Genomic DNA, 23,054 nt, shown 5'->3' on the forward strand with positions numbered 1-23,054 from the left:
GGTGGAGGGGGGGGGGCTGGTGCACTTGGGAGGGGTGGGGGGGGACTGGCGCACTTGGGAGGGGTGGGGGGGGGACTGGCGCACCCGGTGGAGATGGTGTGGGTGGAAGGGGAGGACTGGTGCACTCGGTGGGGGGTGGGTGGACTGGCGCACCCAGTGGGGATGGAGTGGGGGGTTGGTGGACTGGCGCACCCATTGGAGATGGGGGAGGGCTGTGGAAGGGGTTGATGCACCCAGTGTAGGAGGGGTGGGCTGATGGACCAAGATGAATTAGACAGTAAACAATTCTGTGCACACTAGTATCTACTCCAATGAAGGGACAGGGGAGGCGAATGAGACGCCCAGTGGAGGGGAGGGATATGCAGAGATTGAACAATGCTGTGCACACTAATATCTACACTTAAACCATTTTTAATACCTTGGTGAGCACTTATTTCCATGATAATTTTTGGATTTTAGAACTCAAAATAAATGACTCTAAGAGCAAAAATGTATGCAGGATCTTTGTTTGCTGTGTGATTGTGACAGCTGCTCCGTGTCCGCCACCGACATAAGATCACCACCAAACATGGCGTGGAATATATAAGGAAACGGTCTTCCAGCTGTCGGCACCTTGTGAGATCTGATATGAGTGGATGTATAGGAGAGCCCATGTATAGGATCAGAAGACTGGACAGATGTGTCCTTGTGTCTCCCCAATACAAAAGCATTAATGATTACATATTAGTGAGCCCCCCATCATAGTGCTGTTTATAAGGGTCTTGCTCACGATAATGGATCTACCTGTATTGTTTATACCGTAGTCTGTTTGTTAGGTCATCAAACTCTATTGCCCATAGCATCCAATCAGAGTGCAGCTTACATTTTGTACTCTACTCTTGAAAAATGAAAGCTGCGCTGTGATTGGTTGCTATGGGCAACAAAGAAGCTAGAAGAAATTTATTGGAAGTAGTAGAAAAAAAAATGGAGTGGTTGCCCATAGCAACCAGATTGTAGCTCTTGTAGGTGATTCGTTATTGGGCAACCACTGCGCTTTTCACTTGCACTACTTTTAATAAATCCCCATAGCAACCAATTACATGGTACATTCATCTTCTAAGGGCCTTTGAGGAAATGAGCTAGAATCTGGTTGCTATGGGCAATGGCTCCATTTTTTTTTTTGTTTTCTGTAGTCTGATTTTTTTTTTTTTTTTTCCCCCGGCACAGTCCGAACAACAAAAGAAGAGACAAGAAGCTGAGAAACAACACCGAGAGGAGCGGAAGAAGCTGCGACGCTCTGCAGGACACTTGAAGGGCAAACCCGCCAAGGGGAGGCCGTTTTAATGAGAAACTTTGAGATCTTCTGGTCTCTGACCATAAGAGAGTCGCCCGCCCGAACTTTATAATGAAGAGCTATGATGTGGGTGGGAATCTGAGACACGGCACCGGCCGGGGGGACTACACTCCATCGATGAAGCCGTGTTTCACAAACGCTTATAAATAAAGCTTCGTTTTATTTTGTATTTAATTCTACTTTGGTAATAGGTGCACTTATTAATAGCGTTCGCTGATAGCAGCACATTAGCATATTTATGGCCTGTTATGTAACATTGAACCTAAATATGAATATTTAAATTAACGATATTTTCTGCAGAATAATCCTGAAACGTTCTTGTAGAGACTACAGGAGTGCATCTGCTGATCAGTTCCATCTCCGGCACATGGTCGATTGAAGCTCCACCCCCTTGGCTGAAAGGCGATGCTCCACATTCTTTAGTCCTACTACAAACAGCAGAGGGGAGAGGCTCCTGCTGCAGCCATTGGTTTTACAGCTTCACACAGGACCGTGAGGAGGAAGAGGGGGGACATGGCCGAGCGCCATGGAGAGATATGTAAAGAAATCATCTGCTTTAATTGGTAGAAGAGTTATTTGGAATTTTTGGAAACTTGAAGCTGTTAAAACGCTTAAAAGATTGAACTGTATGCACACCAAGTCGTGTTTTCTGAAGGCTTTTTTTTTAGAAAGTGGAGAGGACCCAAAAAAGACAAGGTGTGAACATGCCCTACGAGCAGGGAGTGGGTTAATTTATTAAAAAATAAAAACTTTTATCCACTGCCACCCTGGTGGCCTTAGCTGACCTCCTGCAGCGATCAGAGGGTGTAAATCATTCATGTGACTGCTGAGGTTCATCTCGGACTAGCTGTCACGGGCGACATTGATTAAACGAATATATGCCGCATATTCGTAGCACGAAGAAAGCAGCGACCACTAAATTGGGGCAGTGAAGGGTTTTTTCCCCCCTTTGCTATGTTGTATATTCTCTGCACACTGCCATGGGTTTTTTTATCCACTAGAAGTGAACAATGGATTGACTGTAACCACATACAAGAAAAACCGATGCCTCGCTGATTAAAAATGGATGAAAATTAATCCAGCACAATGATGAAAAATTTTGTGTTTTTTTTTTTTTTGGTAGAGGTCTAAGGAAGTTTACTATCAAAACCCACACAAAGTGATTAAAGAAGCGCTCTCATCAAAATTTTTTCCTCTTAATATATTGCAATCATCATATTCTATAGCACAGTGCACTTACAATTGCTCATTTTGCCTTTCTACCCAGATAATTCTTCTCTTTTCTATTTGATCTATGACATCAAGTGATTAATAATAGACACTGAATCCTTCTAAACTCTATGTAGAAACAGGAGGTCAATTTTTCCTGTATGAGTCATCAGTCACTACAAAAGTCAATGGCAGGGAGGAGGGAGCAGCTGGTTCAGTTGAAGAGGGGGGTGATTTCTGCAGGGACAAGAGACTTCCTCTTTCTACATAGAGCAGAGAAAAGAGAAGAATTAGCTGGGTAGAAAGGCAAAATGAGCAATTGTAAGTACACAGTGCTATATAGTATGATGACTGCAATATACACTACTCAAAAAAATAAAGGGAACACTCAAATAACACATCCTAGATCTGAATGAATGAAATATTCTCATTGAATACTTTGTTCTGTACAAAGTTGAATGTGCCGACAACAAAATCACACAAAAATCATCAATGGAAATCAAATTTATTAACCAATGGAGGCCTGGATTTGGAGTCACCCTCAAAATTAAAGTGGAAAAACACTACAGGCTGATCCAACTTTGATGTAATGTCCTTAAAACAAGTCAAAATGAGGCTCAGTATTGTGTGTGGCCTCCACGTGCCTGTATGACCTCCCTACAACGCCTGGGCATGCTCCTGATGAGGTTGCGGATGGTCTCCTGTGGGATCTCCTCCCAGACCTGGACTAAAGCATCCGCCAACTCCTGGACAGTCTGTGGTGCAACGTGACGTTGGTGGATGGAGCGAGACATGATGTCCCAGATGTGCTCAATCGGATTCAGGTCTGGGGAACGGGCGGGCCAGTCCATAGCTTCAATGCCTTCATCTTGCAGGAACTGCTGACACACTCCAGCCACATGAGGTCTGGCATTTTCCTGCATTAGGAGGAACCCAGGGCCATCCGCACCAGCATATGGTCTCACAAGGGGTCTGAGGATCTCATCTCGGTACCTAATGTCAGTCAGGCTACCTCTGGCGAGCACATGGAGGACTGTGCGTCCCTCCAAAGAAATGCCACCCCACACCATTACTGACCCACTGCCAAACCGGTCATGCTGAAGGATGTTGCAGGCAGCAGATCGCTCTCCACGGCGTCTCCAGACTCTGTCACGTCTGTCACATTGCTCAGTGTGAACCTGCTTTCATCTGTGAAGAGCACAGGGCGCCAGTGGCGACTTTGCCAATCCTGGTGTTCTGTGGCAAATGCCAAGCGTCCTGAACGGTGTTGGGCTGTGAGCCCAACCCCCATCTGTGGACGTCGGGCCCTCATACCACCCTCATGGAGTCGGTTTCTAACCGTTTGTGCAGACACATGCACATTTGTGGCCTGCTGGAGGTCATTTTGCAGGGCTCTGGCAGTGCTCCTCCTGTTCCTCCTTGCACAAAGGCGGAGGTAGCAGTCCTGCTGCTTGGTTGTTGCCCTCCTGCAGCCCCCTCCACGTCTCCTGGTGTACTGGCCTGTCTCCTGGTAGCGCCTCCAGCCTCTGGACACTACGCTGACAGACACAGCAAACCTTCTTGCCACAGCTCGCATTGATGTGCCATCCTGGATGAGCTGCACTACCTGAGCAACTTCTGTGGGTTGTAGAGTCCGTCTCATGCTACCACGAGTGTGAAAGCACAACCAACATTCAAAAGTAACCAAAACATCAGCCAGAAAGCATTGGTACTGAGATGTGGTCTGTGGTCCCCACCTGCAGAACCACTCCTTTATTGAGGGTGTCTTGATAATTGCCAATAATTTCCATCTATTCTCTATTCCATTTGCACAACAGCATGTGAAATTGATTGTCAATCAGTGTTGCTTCCTAAGTGGACAGTTTGATTTCACAGAAGTTTGATTTTCTTGGAGTTATATTCTGTTGTTGAAGTGTTCCCTTTATTTTTTTGAGCAGTGTATTAAGAGGATAAAAACTTTGATGGTAGGAGGAGTGCTTTAACAATGTGATGAGTGTATTCCATATGACAGAACATAGGCCATTATCTATTAACCCTATCATTGAATGTTCAGAAGGTTATTGGATGCATCTAGTTGTCAAAACCGTAGCTTTATACTCCTCCTAAATCCCTTGTCCATTAAGCCGGACATGACAATAGGTTTGTACTGTATAAATAAAACAGAAGACCAAAGAAATGAGCCGGAGCATAAGCTGGTATACGTGCAATGTGTAAGAGCACGTTCACACTGTGGCAATTTCATAGACAAAGCCCAAGAAAAAAAATCATCTACCCTGTAGTAAGTAAATATGTAAACAGTAATAGTACAAGTAAATAACATGGGGGACTTGGTTAACGCTATTTTGCTCAAAAACTCATAAAAGCCATCCCACCGCGACAAGGTGTACCCAGTTGGGACGGTCGTAGCTTGTCCTGGAATTAAAACCTTACCTTGTGTCTGCTGACCTCAATGTGAATAAGGGCAGAGCAGGACACTGTTCAGCCACCTGCCCACGGGAAGCTTTGTAGATAAATGCCGATGTTCTTTACATATACTATTACTGTTTTCTTATTTACTTACTATAAGGTATTTGCGCAATTTTGTTTTTTTCTTGGGTTTTGTAAATACAGACGTCGTAGTCCTGGCACAGGAGAAGACTGGTCCCTGTGCTTATCGGGAATTATCTAGGCCACTCGTGCCAAGCCTTGAATTATATGTGCCTCTGGGGGATTTCAGACTAGCAGCATTAGGCGTCTCATCTGCCTCACTTAATGATAGAACCGTAAAATGCTCTATCTAATCCCCGGTCACCTGAGGAATCAGGTTCATACAAATTCTCCTTAAGTCTATGTGCACACTGAGGGGTTTTTTTACAGAATTTTTGGAGCAAAAAACTGAGCAGAAACTCTAAAGTTTTTGAAGGGCTTTAATATTTGGAGGAGGAAATGGAGAGTTTCTGTTCCAAAAACTCCTCGAAGAACTACATGTGCACATAGCCTAAACCTTCTCCAAAAACAGATAACACCATTATGTCACTACAACAATTGTCTTGTTACCCAGCTTCTCCAGACAGCTTTGAGGAGTCTGAGTCAGTATAAAATGGACAGAGTCTGACTCCTAAAATATATAATAAATTGGGTACAATGCAGGATGTGCTGTAAATGTTTTAATAAGAATTTGGGAAAGTTATGAAATGTCCTATAAATGTCTGTTCTGTTCCTGATCTGAGGATCTCGGCTTTTAGTTGAGATGAATCTGTGCTGCACTTTATGTACATGCTGAGTGGTGAGGCAGTGCTGTGGAGTCTGAGTCGGAGGTTTGGCTAACCGACTCCACAGCCCTTAATTGTGCACAGGTTTTTTTTGAGGCGTTACAAAAAAACAACTTGTTTTGAACTGGGAACAGCTTCAGGGAACTCTCCTACTTTTTGGGGCGTCTTTGGAAGATTTTTTCATTTCCTGAAACTGTTTTGAAAAGTTTTTCTAGCGTATTGGCATAGGGTTTTTTCCCTAAAGCACTTTTTTTTTTTGCAGTTTTTAGACTGGACAGTGCCTAGTTTGGGGCGTTTTCTGTCAGAAGCCACTTCAAAGAGGTGATATGCACTTTCTTTGCTCCCAACAGGTGTTTATTCGAAACCTGAAATGAAAGAAAAATGCTCAAAAGACTGAACATATACAGTAGTGTTCAAAATAAGAGCAGTCCAATATGACTAACCAGATTAATCACTGTTTTTGGTATAAATTCTACTACCACATTTCAAACCATTTACCAGTTGGTGCAGTAGATTCTAAGGAAACCACCAGACTCCACATTCATGATCTGCAGGTTTTTGAGTCTTTGTATTTGATTAATTAATTGAAAGGGGGTTTGTTCAAAATAATAGCAGTGTGGAGTTCAATTAGTGAGGTCAATCCTTCTGTGGAGAAAGAGGTGTGAATCAGGTGGCCCTTATTTAAGGGTGAAGCCAGCACATGTTGTGCATGCATTTCTCCTTGAAAGCCTGAGAAATATGGGTCGTTCGAGACATTTGTTTAGAAGAACAGTGTACTTTGATTAAAAAGTTGATTGGAGAGGGTAAAACTTATACAGAAGTGCAGACAATGATAGGCTGTTCAGCTAAAATGATCTCCAATGCTTTAAAATGGAAAGCAAAACCAGATAGATGTGAAAAAAAAAAACGGAAGACAACCATTCAAATGGATGGAAGAATAGCCAGAATGGCAAAGGCTCAGTCAATGATCAGCTCCAAGATGATCAAAGACAGTCTCAAGTTACCAGTGAGTACTGTGACAGTTAGAAGACGCCTGTGTGAAGCTAATCTCTTAGCAAGAAATCCCCGTAAAGTCCCACTGTTAAAAAAAATAAAAATAGAAAGACATGTACTGAAGCGGATACAATTTGCCAAAGAACACATCAACTGGTCTAAAGAGAAATGGAGAAACATTTTGTGGACTGATGAAAGTAAAATTGTTCTTTTTGGGTCCAAGGGCTGCAGACAGTTTGTCAGACGACCCCCAAACTGCATTCAAGCCGCAGTACACTCTGAAGACAGTGAAACATGATGGTGAAAGCATCATGATGGGTATGTTTCTCTTACTATGGTGCCGGACCTATTTACTGCATACCAGGGATCGTGGACCAGTTTGCATATATTAAAATACTTGAAGAGGTCATGTTGCCTTACTCTGAAGAGGATATGCTCTTGAAATGGGTGTTTCAACAAGACAATAGCCCTAAACACACCAGTAAACGAGCAAAATCTTGGTTCTAGTCCAACAAAATTGAGGTTATGGAGTGGCCAGCCCAATCCCCGGACCTTAATCAGATAGAAGACTTGTGGGGTGACATCAAAAATGCCATTTCTGAGGCAAAGCCAACAAACGCCAAATAATTGTAGGATGTAGTCAAAGCATCCTGGGCTGGAATAACAATTGACAGATGCCAGAAGTTGGTTGACTCTATGCAACATAGATGTGAAGCAGTTCTAAAAAACTGTGGGTATACAACTAAATATTAGGTTAGTGATTCACGGGAATGCTAAATCCTCAAAAAAGAGCACATATTGTGAGTTTGTAAAGACAAATGCAGACACTGCTATTTTTTTAGAACAGCCCAATGTTCATTTTTTGTTATTTTCCGTAAAGTGGTTAAAAATTATATACATTCCTCTTCATCTTTTGAATTAGAAAACAGTCTGCAATGTTCCCAGTGCATAGAAATAAAAACTAGTATAAAGATTTTGTGCTTTTCTGCTTAACTCGTGTTTTTGAACACACTGCTATTATTTTGAACACTACTGTAAAAAGCAAAATAGTTTTACAATAAAAATACAAATGTTTTTTAAGCTCCAAAAGACTCCTCAAAAAATTGCTTTTTCCTTAACGCGTCATACCGTAATGTAGGGGAAGGGATGTAACAAGGTGACCGCTTTTGTGGGAGCTGTGATGGTAGCAATGTTGGCTTTCACTCCACTTTTCTAGAGTTTTCCATTGTAATTTTTCCTAGGTGAGTGACTGACTGTTCGGGTGCAGATTTTGGGCATAGGGTCATCTTCTGGCTGGCAATATGATTTGATCTGACCTAATGTGAAAATGTCCAACACCCGGGTACTTATCTGTGCCTGTCCAGTAGTTCTAAACCTACAACTCCCTCTGTGCCAGTAGTTGGGGTGGGGTCAGTGGATTTTCATCTGTTTCTTCAAGGAAACAACTCTAACTAACAAAGGAAGAGTCACTGCCTCCCGGAACATCTGTCCTCCCCAAATACCTGCAACAAGTCACACAACAGCTTATTCGACTCCCACTGTGATATACGTATAGCGATAGGAAAAAAAAAACCTGCCTCGTAGATGTCACAAAACATCCTTTTCAAGGCCTCTGCCAAATTGTAGGTGTCCTCAATGACCATATCCTGCAGATGTCTCCTATCTTGTGCGTCCTTTGACGTACACCCAAACAGGACTTTTTTTCTTTTTTTTTCCCAGGATGCCTGCAAAGCATATGATTTCAGTTGCTGGGATAGTGACATGCATGTTCACACTGTAATGTCAGACTGACAGTATGAAGGTACACAGCTGATTTAAGTTTTTTTCATAAAGTTACACTAAACTGTCACTAATGTGCACTGGGACCAGTTCATAATAGAATTTGTTAGACCCATATTTTGCGCCCGTCAGATGCACAATCTCACCCTATTATAGGCTATGTTCCCACAATGATTTTTGGTGAGGTTTTTTTTTTTTATGTTGCGTATTTCCGAAAAAAATGAAAGTAACCTATTTTACTTAATGGGTGCAGAAAATCTTCAGCATCAAAAACTCTCCAAAAGTTGATTGTGGGAACGTAGACATAATATACCTTACGGTTTTCTGTGCATCTATTGTCAGGGAAGGAACTTGAAGTTCTTGGTCCCCTTGAAGGCGTTTTACAGTGCCCCTCTTTTTTGCAGAGATGCAAGAAGAGCTCGTAATGTATTGGCAACAGCCACTTGTAAAGTATCAGCATGGTTGTGTGCACCAGTCCTGATAAGAATAGGATATGTACAGGTGCATCTCACTAAATTAGAATATCACCAAAAAGTTAATTTATTTCAGTTCTTCAATACAAACAGTTAAATTCATATATTATATAGAGTCATTACAAACAGAGTGATCTATTTCACGTGTTTATTTCTGTTAATGTTGATGATTATGGCTTACAGCCAATGAAAGCACAAAAGTCATTATCTCAGTAAATTAGAATACTTTATAACAACAGCTTGAAAAATGATTTTAAAATCTGAAATGTTGTCCTACTGAAATGTATGTTCAGTAAATGCACTCAGTACTTGGTCGGGGCTCCTTTTGCATCAATTAGTGCATCAATGTGGTGTGGCATGGAGGCGATCAGCCTGTGGCACTGCTGAGGTGTTATGGAAGCCCAGGTTGCTTTGATAGCAGCCTTCAGCTCGTCTGCATTGTTGGGTCTCGTGTCTCTCATCTTCCTCTTGACAATACCCCATAGATTCTCTATAATAGATTCTCTATGGGGTTAAGGTCAGGCGAGTTTGCTGGACAATCAAGCACAGTGATACTGTTGTGTGTAAACCAGGTATTGGTACTTTTGGCAGTGTGGACAGGGGCCAAGTCCTGCTGGAGAATGACATTTCCATCTCCAGAAAGCTTGTCGGCAGAAGGAAGCATGAAGTGCTCTAAAATTTCCTGGTAGACGGCTGCGCTGACTTTGGTCTTGATAAAACACAGTGGACCTACACCAGCAGATGACATGGCTCCCCAAACCATCACTGATTGTGGAAACTTCACACTAGACCTCAAGCAGCTTGGATTGTGGCCTCTCCACTCTTCCTCCAGACTCTGGGACCTTGTTGGGTGTGTCAATGACTGCCTTCTGGACATCTCTCAAGTCAGCAGTCTTCCCCATGATTGTGGAGCCTACTGAAACAGACTAAACGCGTAGGAAGCCTTTGCAGATGTGTTTTGTTAATTCTTTTAATTTACTGAGATAATGACTTTAGTGTTTTCATTGGCTGTAAGCCATAATCATCAACATTAACAGAAATAAACACTTGAAATAGATCACTCTGTTTGTAATGACTCTATATAACTTATGAGTTTCACTTTTTGTATTGAAGAACTGAAATAAATTAACTTTTTGATGATATTCTAATTTAGTGAGATGCACCTGTATATAAAAATGCGGGATTGATTGTTGGGGAAGCGCGGCATGACTGGAAAGGATTTAATACTTGTAACTGCTCACCACTTCATCTAACATATCAATTTCTCTCGTGCTGACACTTTGCTCTGAACTTATATTTATATATAAATGTAGAACAATAATAGCTCTTTAACAGATTGATGGCATTGTGAAAATATCCAATAGTTATGGGTGTGACCAGGTGGGCCTGGCCACTTGCCCCAAACGAGTCCTCTACCTTTTCTCTACGTGTTAACTGCAAGTTTGCCTACTTGCATAAAATTATTTTAACGCCTGCTTTTTGCAATAATGAGACAGCAGTAGTTGTGGCAGGGCCAGTGGATTTTTGTTTCAGTGTTTCATACCAAAAAAACAATAGGATCACCTGTGGCAAACTTTTGTGGGGTAAATTTTGATGAATTTGCCGACCAAACTTCACCATGTCCGTCCTTCCTGAGCTTTTCCCACTTTTCAGAAAGTTTGCCGAGCTGGCAAGATCTGGCATAAAAATGTCAAAAGTTTTGCTCATCTTCGAGCTGGCGAATCAGGGCGGTAGTGTCTTCATAAACTGCCATATTCTCCCCTTCAATGAAGGAAAACCTCTGAAATTCAACATTGATAAAAAGTGGCATCCATTTTTTTTTTCTCATATAATCATCTGTATTAAGACCATATGTGCACAGCCCTACATCAAATGTGGATTTCTCTTTGTTGTAGAAAATACATGATGAAAAAAATACATCAAAGTCAGTAAGGAAAATATGACCCAAGTATGCCAGAAATACAGGATGTTATACATGGACATGGAAGAAATACAGCAAACAATCCATACCTTATCCCTCTACACTTTCGGCTCTTTCAGTTCAAGCACATTGATCTCAACTTGGCAGATGCTTGATAATCCTCCCACTTGTATTACCAATCTTGTCAAAGTCCTCACCAATGTTACAAGTCTCCTAATATGCCATCTCTCCCCCTATTCACTTATCCGTTTTACTCGGCTACCCTTACACAACAGATGTGTTCTATTACTTTTCTCTTCTGAACATGTGAACTACCTCGCTAACATTTATTGTACCAAAGAAAAAAATAAGCTCTTCACCAACAACAAGGTGACCTCATTGGTTGGATCCTAACTATAGTGACTTACTTCTAGGTCACTATAGTAAAGTCAGCCATACACATTATATGCTGTCACCCGAAAGATCGTTCAGCCGACAGCCATCTCAGCCAATTTCCCCGAACACAGGAGCGCTTGTTCAGCCGAATGCTCCTGTGTTCTCCATTTTATTCCCTACAAAGCACTAATATGGAGTCATAAAAAGATCTAAACCATTAATCACGATAGAAATAAGCATAATTTTATTAAACACTAGACATACATGACAGTAAGAGAACTGTGCTCATTAGCAACAGTACAGGTGAAAAGTTCCTCATCAGTAATAGAACATTGGCCCAGATATAGGCTCACAATCAGTGCGATGCAAACCACATGGGAGAGGGAACACAGGTCACAGATCTGTATGTACGTGACTACTTTCCAGAGTCACGGGTGGAGACATGCATAGGATTTAGGATATTCACATATAGGGTTGGATGTTAACCTGAATCTATAAAGAAAGGTGTCACAGTACAAAAACTCCACCCACGATCCGGGGAGCATGTGCCCAAGTCACAAGTCCCACCTTAGTGAACATGCATAAAGTCACATAATCACAATGGATAATCCTAGTATCAGCATATCAGCATAATAATTACCTTCCCCGTGTGTTTCACCGCTTGGTTCTGTGCCCCTACGCACGTTTCGGTGCTCACAGCACCTTCTTCAAGGGGAGTAACCTAATGGAACTGGTGTTACACGCTTCTTTTTAACTTCAGTCCGCAGCTGTACCACTAATTGAGGATCCGGACATAGCGGCGCATGCGCTCCAGTACAGAAGCATGGCATCCGGGGCATCGCAACGACGCGCACAGGTCAGAGGGTGCACTCCCTCCGACCCTTGTGTGCGCGCATCGCGTGAACGCCGGAGACCGAGCGGCAGCACATATGAGCTAGAGCGCACACGCACATCCGGCAACATTCAAAAAGATCCCTGAACGGACCCATCATAAGCACACAGGTATTAATTAACCTGTTAACATCAGATATTAAGCATTACAAATTACAATGTATCCCACATACATGTGTATAACAGATGATAAAAAGAGGGAATCAGGCATAGAGTACAGATGAATAGAGTGCAGGCACGAATGTGGGCTATGCAATTAAAGACCCACAAAAAATGTAAACACAAGTGCCACTGATCATATATCCTGCACACCATTCATCATCCCACACCACATATTGTGTTCTCCATTTACCTGCTCAGATCTTCAGACCCAATGCACTACCAGGATACAGCAGACCCATATAACAAAGATGGCGGCTACACCGGTGCAAAATACAGATGAGACAATCACTCACAACCTACCATTTCATGGAGGGGGTGATTAATTAGTATTATGATTGCACACAAAGAGGCTTTTATAGGGCGCTGTTCACACCTGGGTAGTGCACAGCATCTGGCTTATAGCCTATTAGTTACGCCCATACTATTAGAATAGGCGGGCTGTCCTGTACTATCCAAGTGCACCCCATGAGGACAGACACCCTAGTTTACAATGCCCGCACTGAGGAGCCTGGCTGCACCCAGGAATAGACATGAACAGTCTATAATTTTATATAATTTTTATATATATATATATATATATATATATATATATATATATATATATATATATATATATATACATGAGGTATTAGTCGGTATTTTGGCCAAAATACGTAAGCTCGTAACCCGCGTCAAGGGTCCTCATGCTTACGAGTCCCTACACTAAATACAAAAAGCAAAGGCACAATAAGAAGAATTAAAATTCCCCCAAAATTCAAGAAAAAACACAGCAAAAAAAAAAAGCAGCAGTAATTCTTCTTATTGTGGTTTTGCTTTTAGTATTTAGTGTAGGGACTCGTAAGCATGAGGAACCTCGACGCAGGTTACGAGCATGCGCATTTTGGCCAAAATATCAATTAATACCTCATATATTAGTATCATATATATAATAATATGCATTTTTGCACTTTTTTATTCCAGGGTGCAGCCAGGCCCATCAGTGCGGGCATTGTAAACTAGGGTGTCTGTTCTCATGGAGTGCACTTCGATAGCACTGGACAGCCTGCCTAATCTAATAGTATGTGCGTAACTAATAGGCTGTAAGCCCGATACTTTGCACTACCCAGGTGTGAACAGCACCCTATACAAGCCTCTTTGTGTGCAATCTTAATACTAAGCAATTGTGATTGTCCCATTAGTATTTTGCACCGGTGTAGCCGCCATCTTTGTTATATGGGTTTGCTGCACCCTGGTAGTGCATTAGGTCTGAAGATCTGAGCAGGTAAATGCTGCTTTTTTTTGCTGTGTTTTTTTTTCTTGAATTTTGGGGGAATTTTTATTCTTCTTATTGTGGCTTTGCTTTTTGTATCTTGTAAACTTATACAGTAAAGTTCAAAATAATAGCAGTGTGTTCAAAAATGTGTTAAGCACAAAATCTTTATACTAGTTTTTTATTTCCATGCATTGGGAACATTGCACACTGTTTTCTAATTCAAAACATGAAGAGAAATATATAGAAATTTTAGCTACTTTACAGAAAATAACAAAATATGAAGATTGGGCTCTTTAAAAAAAATAGCAGTGTCTGCATTTGTCTTTACAAACTTACAATATGTACTCTTTTTTTTTGAGGATTTAGCATTCCTGTGAATCACTAACCTAATATTTAGTTGTAGATCCACAGTTTTTTAGAACTGCTTCACATCTATGTTGCACAGAGTCAACCAATGTCTGACACCTGTCAACTGTTATTCCAGCCCAGGATGCTTTGACTACATCCCACAACTTTTTGGCATTTGTTGGCTTTGCCTCAGAAACGGCATTTTTGATGTCACCCCACAAGTGTTCTATCGGATTAAGGTCCGGGGATTGGGCTGTCCACTCCATAACCTCAATTTTGTTGGACTGGAACCAAGATTTTTCTTATTTACTAGTGTGTTTAGGGTCGTTGTCTTGTTGAATTACCTATTTCAAGGGCAGATCCTCTTCAGCATAAGGCAACATGACCTCTTCATGTAATTTAATATATGCAAACTGGTCCATGATCCCTGGTATGTGGTAAATAGGTCCGGCACCATAGTAAGAGAAACATGCCCACATCATGATGCTTGCACCACCATGCTTCACTGTCTTCAGAGTGTACTGTGGCTTGAATGCAGAGTTTGGGGGTCGTCTGACAAACTGTGCAGCCCTTGGATCCAAAAAGAACAATTTTACTTTCATCAGTCCACAAAATGTTTCTCCATTTCTCTTTAGGCCAGTTGATGTGTTCTTTGGCAAATCCGCTTCTTTTTTTAACAGTTGGACTTTACGGGGACTTCTTGCTAAGAGATTAGCGTCACACAGGTGTCTCCTAACTGTCACAGTACTCACAGGTAACTTGAGACTGTCTTTGATCATCCTGGAACTGATCATTGGCTGAGCCTTTGCAATTCTGGCTATTCTTCCATCCATTCGTATGGTAGTCTTCCATTTTCTTCCACATCTCTCTGGTTTTGCTTTCCATTTTAAAGCATAGGAGATCATTTTAGCTGAACAACCTATCATTGTCTGCACTTCTTTCTAAGTTTTACCCTCTCCAATCAACCTTTTCAAAGTACGCTGTTCTTGTGAACAATGTCTAGAACGCCCCATATTTCTTAGGGTTTCAAGGAGAAATGTATGTACAACATGTGCTGGCTTCACCCTTAAATAAGAGCCACCTGATTCACACCTGTTTCTGCACACAATGATTGACCTCACTAATTGAACTCCACACTGCTATTATTTTGAACAATTATTCAAATACACAGACTCAAAAACATGCAGATCATGAATGCTGAGCCTATTGGTTTTCTTAGAATCTACTGCACCAACTGGTAAATTGTTTGACATGTGGTAATAGAATTTAAACCAAACACAGTGATTAATCTGGTTAGTCATATTGGACTGCTATTATTTTGAACACTACTGTTTTGTATGAAGAAGCAAATCGATTGAATTTTATGACCTGGTGTGGATATAGCTCTAGTTAGTATGCTACGTCATCAGTTTAACATACAGATGTGTAAGTTAAAACTGCTGGGTCCCAATGCAAAAGCTATAACAGGGCACCAATCAAATGTCATTTATAAAACTAGCTCCCTCTAATGTGTCAGAGAGACTAGAGCATGGTAACAACTGCTACCTCTGCGTCACCTAAAGCTACACTTCTAAGCTGGGAGCAGATATTTATTGCACATTGCAACACAAAGAAAGAAAAGTTGTGGAATTATAGAAATCATAGGATGTATAGATATATTAATAATATGCAAATCATGAAAAAATAGAAACAATATTTTCAAAACATCTCGATTTATTCCATATCGTGTTTGAGCTCCAAATCCCGACACTTACACACCTTGGCTGCTATCACTGAGGTTATTAATGGTTGTCTGAAGACTGTTCTGCTGCACTGAGTGCACTTGGGAAAATCATCAAGATCTGCTGCTGGCAGCTCCTTTGTAATTGCCGACCAATGACGTCTCCGATTTGATTGATAGTAGACAAGTCTGGAGATGCTGCAGGCCAAGGTTGTATGCTTGGGCCATGCAGGCTGCTTAAAGTAGCACAAGCAACATGTGGCCTGGTGGTGTTGTGAAGAAGAACGCCTCCTGGGACACTTTGGACAAATGGCTGTACCACTGGTACCACGACTGATCCATTCTGTACTGGAAGTGAAACTGGAGGTCACATACCAAACCTAAGACGTCACGCATTCTCTGCGCAAACCATCAGAAGGAATTTGAACAAATCAGGCTTCACGCCAGACTTCCAGCTAAAGTTCTCCATTGATCTCACACCACCGCTCTCAAGTGAAAGCGATCTATCTAGAAATAAATGATAAATTGTAATTATATAATTTATGTACCATGGAGACTTTTGACGCCAGCCCTTATATCTTGGAATAATGAAGGTTTTGAAGGTTGAGCCCTGTGATCAGATATTATATTCTCTTCTCTGGTTCCGATGCCCGGCCTCATGTCATTTCCTGAACCATCTGAGATGTGCTTTAAATTATTCATTTAATTGTTTCCATGTAAAGTCAGAACATCTTAGCAATCTGCAGTTATCTGGTTCTGCTTGTACTGCTCTGGGTGTGCGTCCTCCGTCTCTAAAATAATTGATAATAAAGTCTCTGAGTAACTCATAATAAACACATTGTACAGTGCTGAACTAAGCAGTGATTAATACATCACTCAATAATACAGGAAAAGTAAGACCCTAACCTTGTTGTGACTTGTGGGAGAAATGGATGCAATGCTATGACTACTAGGGGAATGGAGGTAGCTTGATGTGACTAGTAGGGGGAACATTAGGGCACGCTCATACGTCTGTACAAATTGGTCCGAGATTGGAGTGCAATGCACGGACTGGCCGCGGCTCTCCTGACCCAAGCGTGACATCTTCATATAAATATATGAAGCGGTAACACTCGGGTCGGGAGACCAGCAGCCAGTCTGTGCTTTGCAGTCCAATGTCGGACCGATTTGTACGGATGTCTGAATGCGCCTATAATGTGAGCACTAGGCTTGACAAATGGCAGATGAGCCGGTCTGGCAATTGACCGCATCGGCCTGCAACACCTTCAACAGTATCGGAGTTCCCAGTTTGCTGATGTTATTAAACACAGTATCGCAACGGGGAGCCATTGGCTCCCTGCTCTGCCACTTACTCAGGCAGGCAACAAGCAACTACTGTCCTGAAAGAGAGCAGCGCATCACCGCGGGGAGCGGGGTGAGGTGAGTACTAGATTATTTTCATTCCTTGACACATTCACAGGAGAACTTTTCTATTATTATTAGAAAGGGGCACAATGGGGGCCATTATTAAGAGAGGGAACAAAGGGGGGGTCATTATTAAAAGGATGCCCAATGGGGTCATTATTATTCTAAGGTGGCACAAAGGTATTATTATAATAATTATTTTATTATTATCATCAGAATGTATAGGGGGACATTATTATTAATAGGAGGCCTGGGGAATTCTTATAATTATTTTTTAGCTTGTTTTATTGAACTCTTGACTGAAGAGTACATTACAATAAAACAGTATAAACACACACACTGGATGCATACTTGTAATTTTTGATGCATATATAATATTCTAAGATGTTGGTTGGTTGTATACAGTTATATGAAAAAGTTTGGGCACCCCTATTAATCTTAAGCTTAATGTTTTCTTAAAATTGGTGTTTTTGCAACAGCTATTTCAGTTTGATATATGTAATAACTGTTGGACACAGTAATGTTTCTGCCTTGAAATGAGGTTTATTGTACTAACAGAAAATGTGCAATCTGCATTCAAACTAAATTTGACAGGTGCATAAGTATGGGCACCTCACCAGAAAAGTGACATTAATATTTAGTAGATCCTCCTTTTGCAAAAATAACAGCCTCTAGTCGCTTCCTGTAGCTTTTAATGAGTTCCTGGGATCCTGGATAAAGGTATTTTTGACCATTCCTCTTTACAAAACAATTCCAGTTCAGTTAAGTTTGATGGACGCCGAGCATGGACAGCCCTCTTCAAATGATCCCACAGATGTTCAATGATATTCAGGTCTGGGGACTGGGATGGCCATTCCAGAACATTGTAATTGTTCCTCTGCAAGAATGCCTGAGTAGATTAGGAGCGGTGTTTTGGATCATTGTCTTGCTGAAAGATCCATCCCCTGCATAACTTCAACTTTGTCACTGATTCTTGAACATTATTGTCAAGAATCTGCTGATACTGAGTGGAATCCATGCGTCCCTCAACTTTAACAAGATTCAAGGTGCCGGCATTGGCCACACAGCCCCAAAGCATGATGGAACCTCCAGCAAATTTTACTGTGGGTAGCAAGTGTTTTTCTTGGAATGCTGTGTTTTTTTTGCCGCCATGCATAACACCTTTTTGTATGACCAAACAACTCAATCTTGGTTTCATCAGTCCACAGGACCTTCTTCCAAAAAGAAATTGGCTTCTCCAAATGTGCTTTTGCATACCTCAGCCGACTCTGTTTGTGGCGTGCTTGCAGAAACGGTTTCTTTCGCATCACTCTCCCATACAGCTTCTCCTTGTGCACAGTGCGTTGTATAGTTGACCGATGCACAGTGACACCATCTGCAGCAAGTTGATGCCACAGCTCTCTGGAGGTGGTCTGAGGATTGTCCTTGACTGATCTCACCATTCTTCTTCTCTGCCTTTCTGATGTTTTTATTGGCCTGCCACTTCTGGCCTTAACAAGAACTGTCCCTGTGTTCTTCCATTTCCTTATTATGTTCCTCACAGTGGAAACTGACAGGTTAAAACTCTGAGACAGCTTTTTGTATCCTTCCCCTGAACAACTATGTTGAATAATCTTTGTTTTCAGATCATTTGACAGTTGTTTTGAGGAGCCAATGATGCCACTCTTCAGAGGAGATTCAAACAGGAGAACAACTTGCAAGTGGCCACTTTAAGTAGCTTTTCTCATGATTGCATACACCTTGCTATGAAGTTCAAAGCTCAATGAGGTTACAAAACCAAAAAAAGTGCTTTAGTAAGTCAGTAAAAAGTAGGTAGGACTATTTAAAACAAGAAAATGATAAGGGTGCCCATACTTATGCACCTGTCAAATTTTGTTTGAAAGCAGATTGCACATTTTCTGTTAGCACAATAAACCTCATTTCAAGGCAGAAACATTACTGTGTCCAACAGTTATTACATATATCAAACTGAAATAGCTGTTGCAAAGACACCAATTTTTATAAAACAATAAGCTTAAGATTAATAGGGGTGCCCAAACTTTTTCATATAACTGTATAACAATCCTACAAGCGATCACACGTAGAGCTATGTAATTATCTCCATGACTAAAAACACTTTACTTGTGCACCTCCGGCCTGGGACTCTCCACTGACGGGAGGGTACTATTATTGTGTGGGGCACAGAGGGAACCTTATTTCTGTCTAGGGCACTGGTTATAGCACTATATGATGAGTAGAGGTGGGGAAATGTGAGGAGGGGACTAGAAAAGCAATTAGCCAAAGTGTTTGCGTGTTACATGCAGAGACGAGTCATGGATAGAAGAAGTCATGGCGGTCTGGGCCAAATGGAAAAGAAAAGGGAAACTGACTATGATCTGTGAGAAAGTCAACAGTGAGCCACTGATATCTACCATTATATGTTCACTGGTGGTAATATCAGGCGTAGTAATGTAGTTTTTGTTAATGATCAGTATGGTGGTATTATCACCATATATGCTAGTAATGTGGTTATGGTCTGGGGGTAATATTTGTCTTTTATATTGCAGTATTGATAGTAATATTGGTCTTGGTGCAGTTGTGTTTGGTAATGATCAGCATGGTGGAATTACGTCATTATGTGGTCCTGATTCATCATTTGCAATTTATTGAAATATTTTTTTTGTCTATTGGCATTTGCTGACGTTATTAGCGCCATATTCTATTATGGCGCGGCACAAAATAAAAAATGCTTTTTATTTAACTTTTTTTTGTTACATTTTAGAGCAGGAATCTCAGTTCCTATCTCAGTAATAGGAGAATCTGTCTTCACTGAGTACAAATTTTACCCATAAATTTGGAGGCGAAAAAAGCAGATTTCTCTGAAAAGATAGATTAGAATTAGGTTTCTTTTCATGTGTACTATTGATTTAAGAAATAAGATTGTGATCTGGAGAAAAAAATTGCCAAATGTGTTTAAAAAAACTACATCTAACATCAAAACCTGACTTTTACAATAGGTTAGGACATATTCCCTTTAAGGGGACTTAAAGTCTGGATTTGTGTGTGTTTGGTATCTGCATTCATTTAGGAGGGATCCTAAAGTGAAGCTCATATATTATATAAAGTCATTACACACAGAGGGATCTATTTCAAGTGTTTATTTCTGTTAATGTTGATGATTATGGCTTACAGCCAATGAGAACACAAAAGTCATTATCTCAGTAAATTAGAATACTTTATAACAACAGCTTGAAAAATGTTTTTAAAATCCGAAATGTTATCCTACTGAAATGTATGTTCAGTAAATGCCCTCAGTACTTGGTCGGGGCTCCTTTTGCATCAATTACTGCATCAATGCGGCAATGTGGCATGGAGGCGATCAGCCTGTGGCTCTGCTGAGGTGTTATGGAAGCCCAGGTTGCTTTGATAGCAGCCTTCAGCTCGTCTGCATTGTTGGGTCTGGTGTCTCATCTTCCTCTTGACAATACCCCATAGATTCTCTATAATAGATTCTCTATGGGGTTAAGGTCAGGCGAGTTTGCCGGCCAATCAAGCACAGTGATACTGTGGTGTGTAAACCAGGTATTGATACTTCTGGCAGTGTGGACAGGGGCCAAGTCCTGCTGGAGAATGACATTTCCATCTCCAAAAAGCTTGTCGGCAGAGGGAAGCATGAAGTGCTCTAAAATTTCCTGGTAGATGGCTGCGCGGACTTTGGTCTTGATAAAACACAGTGGACCTACACCAGCAGATGACATGGCTCCCCAAACCATCACCGATTGTGGAAACTTCACACTAGACCTCAAGCAGCTTGGATTGCGTCCTCTCCTCTCTTCCTCCAGACTCTGGGACCTTGATTTCCAAATGAAAATTGGAACTCTGGGACCTTGTGGAGTGTGTCAATGACTGCCTTCTGGACATCTGTCAAGTCAGCAGTCTTCCCCATGATTGTGGAGCCTACTGAAACAGACTAAGGGACCTTTTTAAATGCTTAGGAAGCCTTTGCAGGTGTTTTTTGTTAATTATTCTAATTTACTGAGATAATGACTTTTGTGTTTTCATTGGCTGTAAGCCATAATCATCAACATTAACAGAAATAAACACTTGAAATAGATCACTCTGTTTGTAATGACTATATAATATATGAGTTTCACTTTTTGTATAGAAGAACTGAAATAAATTAACTTTTTGATGATATTCTAATTTAGTGAGATGCACCTGTATTTTAGTTTAGGGGATCTATATTTATTTTAGGGTTTCTGGATTATATTTTACTTTATTTAGGTCTGTATTTATTAAGGAGTCCTTTCTTTGGTCTGTATTAGTATAGGGGTCTGATCTGGCGACAGTATTTGAAGTGTAATAGAGGAGGTCATATGCATTTCATGATTCAATACATGTCAGTTTGGGGGAGGTTTTGTACAAGTGGGCGGGGTATAACGCTAAACATTTAGAGGTCAGCACAGAATGCTGCTTTATATGACATTTTTCAGAATCATGTCTGATGTACAGTGAATATTTGTGAAAAATTATTTATTTCATGAAAGGTTGCACTATTTACAAGACCCCGCCTCGTTAATGCGTGCCATGTGTTATTTTTTATCTTTCTAATTTTACCTTATCGCATCACAGAGCCAGTAAAGTAAAATTGCTTCCTGAATCTTCTGGTTTCCTTCTGTGATGTACGTTCATTCCCTGGAAACAAAATGGAAATTAAAATTCCAGACACGCGTCCGCCGCAGCTGTTTGGAAAAATGTTTCCTATTTACACATTTGGTGCGAAAAGAGGGAAAGAGAAATCTTAGAATAGTTGTAATGAAATGTTCCTCGGGGATTTCCATGGTAGAACGAGAGATTTTATGGTGTAATTCACCTTCAAGAGTCATTTTATACTTCGCATTTGGAGGGAATCTACTTAAAAAGTAACTTTGTATATGATTGGTTTCATTAATCTTGTACTGTTCCAAGTTATAGCAGTTTTATAGCCTATGTTATTCCAGAACTACATTCACAATTCTGAGCTCAAACACTACAGTCCTCCCTGCTTGTTCAGTGTTTATTCGGAAGTCAAAGGGACTCTGACAGCACAAAATGACTGCTCAAACCAAGTACAGGCACTCGGGGCACCTTTGGTGTGGCCAAACATTTAAGTGCACCCTCCCACCTACTTGTTTTCCCTCTATCTCCACCCCCCCTTCTTTAATTGACAGCTCTGGCTTTATAGAGCCAGGGAAGGGATGAGATACATGGAAAACAAGCAGGTGGGAAGGTGATCTGAACTTTTTGGCCACACTAAGGGTGCATCAAGCTCCTTTACTTGGTTTAGTCATTTTGTGCTGAATGTGTGAACGTAGCCTAAAGTCATGCCTCCAGAGAATCCTGTGAGCCTTTGGTAAAGAGCATAAAAATTAGCACTAAATAAAAAGGTCCATATCTCCAGATCTGTATATTGGATTGAATAAAAAACAAAAAACTAAAAACAAACAAAAATTGGAATATTCAGGGTAACAGCTTAAATAAAATAAGAATAAAAGCTGTCCACTTTTTGACAAGACCTCTTCAAACGAGGCCAGCAGTGCCCATCTGCCTGCCACAATTATCCACCCACAACACAGGCTTGGACAGTTCGGACTCTGGAACTCTAAACAGGATGGACAGGTGCAGGTTCTAGTGCTGACAGAATGGTTTGAGGTTCGGATACCACAGGTGCGGTTTCTCAGGGTTCAGGAACTAACTTCACTAGATACTAAGACAGGGATCTGGCAACATACAGCTGCACACACACTACTCAGGGAACTATAGGGGTTGCTCATGCACCTCCTTAATGTGGAGGGTGCCTTTTATACTGAGATGCCTCCCAGCTATTATCCGGGGGCATTTACAATGTGCATGCACTGCCCCTTTAAGAGCAGGGGAGCACGTGCACTAGGCACGCCACTGGGGTGTCAGTGCGGTGTGCACAGA

General features: G+C 41.3%; 1 protein-coding gene and 1 long non-coding RNA gene across 2 annotated transcripts in view; one reads left to right on the forward strand and one right to left on the reverse strand.

The window, feature by feature from the left end:
• NOL10 (nucleolar protein 10) overlaps positions 1 to 1,512 on the forward strand; it is a 57,714-nt gene extending 56,202 nt beyond the window's left edge. The window contains exon 21 of the mRNA XM_073674157.1: positions 1,207 to 1,512. Within this exon, the coding sequence (XP_073530258.1) occupies positions 1,207 to 1,323 (117 nt within the window). The 3' untranslated portion in view covers positions 1,324 to 1,512. The remainder of the gene's footprint in view (positions 1 to 1,206) is intronic.
• A 14,223-nt stretch (positions 1,513 to 15,735) lies between these two features.
• The window catches only part of LOC141257982 (uncharacterized), an 82,126-nt gene continuing 74,807 nt past the window's right edge, over positions 15,736 to 23,054 (reverse strand). Inside the window, exons 2-3 of the long non-coding RNA XR_012318157.1 lie at positions 21,708 to 21,785; positions 15,736 to 16,498 (exon numbers count right to left, since the gene is read on the reverse strand). This is a non-coding gene — a long non-coding RNA (uncharacterized lncRNA). The remainder of the gene's footprint in view (positions 16,499 to 21,707; positions 21,786 to 23,054) is intronic.

The sequence above is a fragment of the Phyllobates terribilis genome, unplaced genomic scaffold, assembly GCF_046119375.1.
Source record: "Phyllobates terribilis strain yellow unplaced genomic scaffold, ASM4611937v1 Scaffold_3__8_contigs__length_932513732, whole genome shotgun sequence".
NCBI lineage: Eukaryota > Metazoa > Chordata > Amphibia > Anura > Dendrobatidae > Phyllobates > Phyllobates terribilis.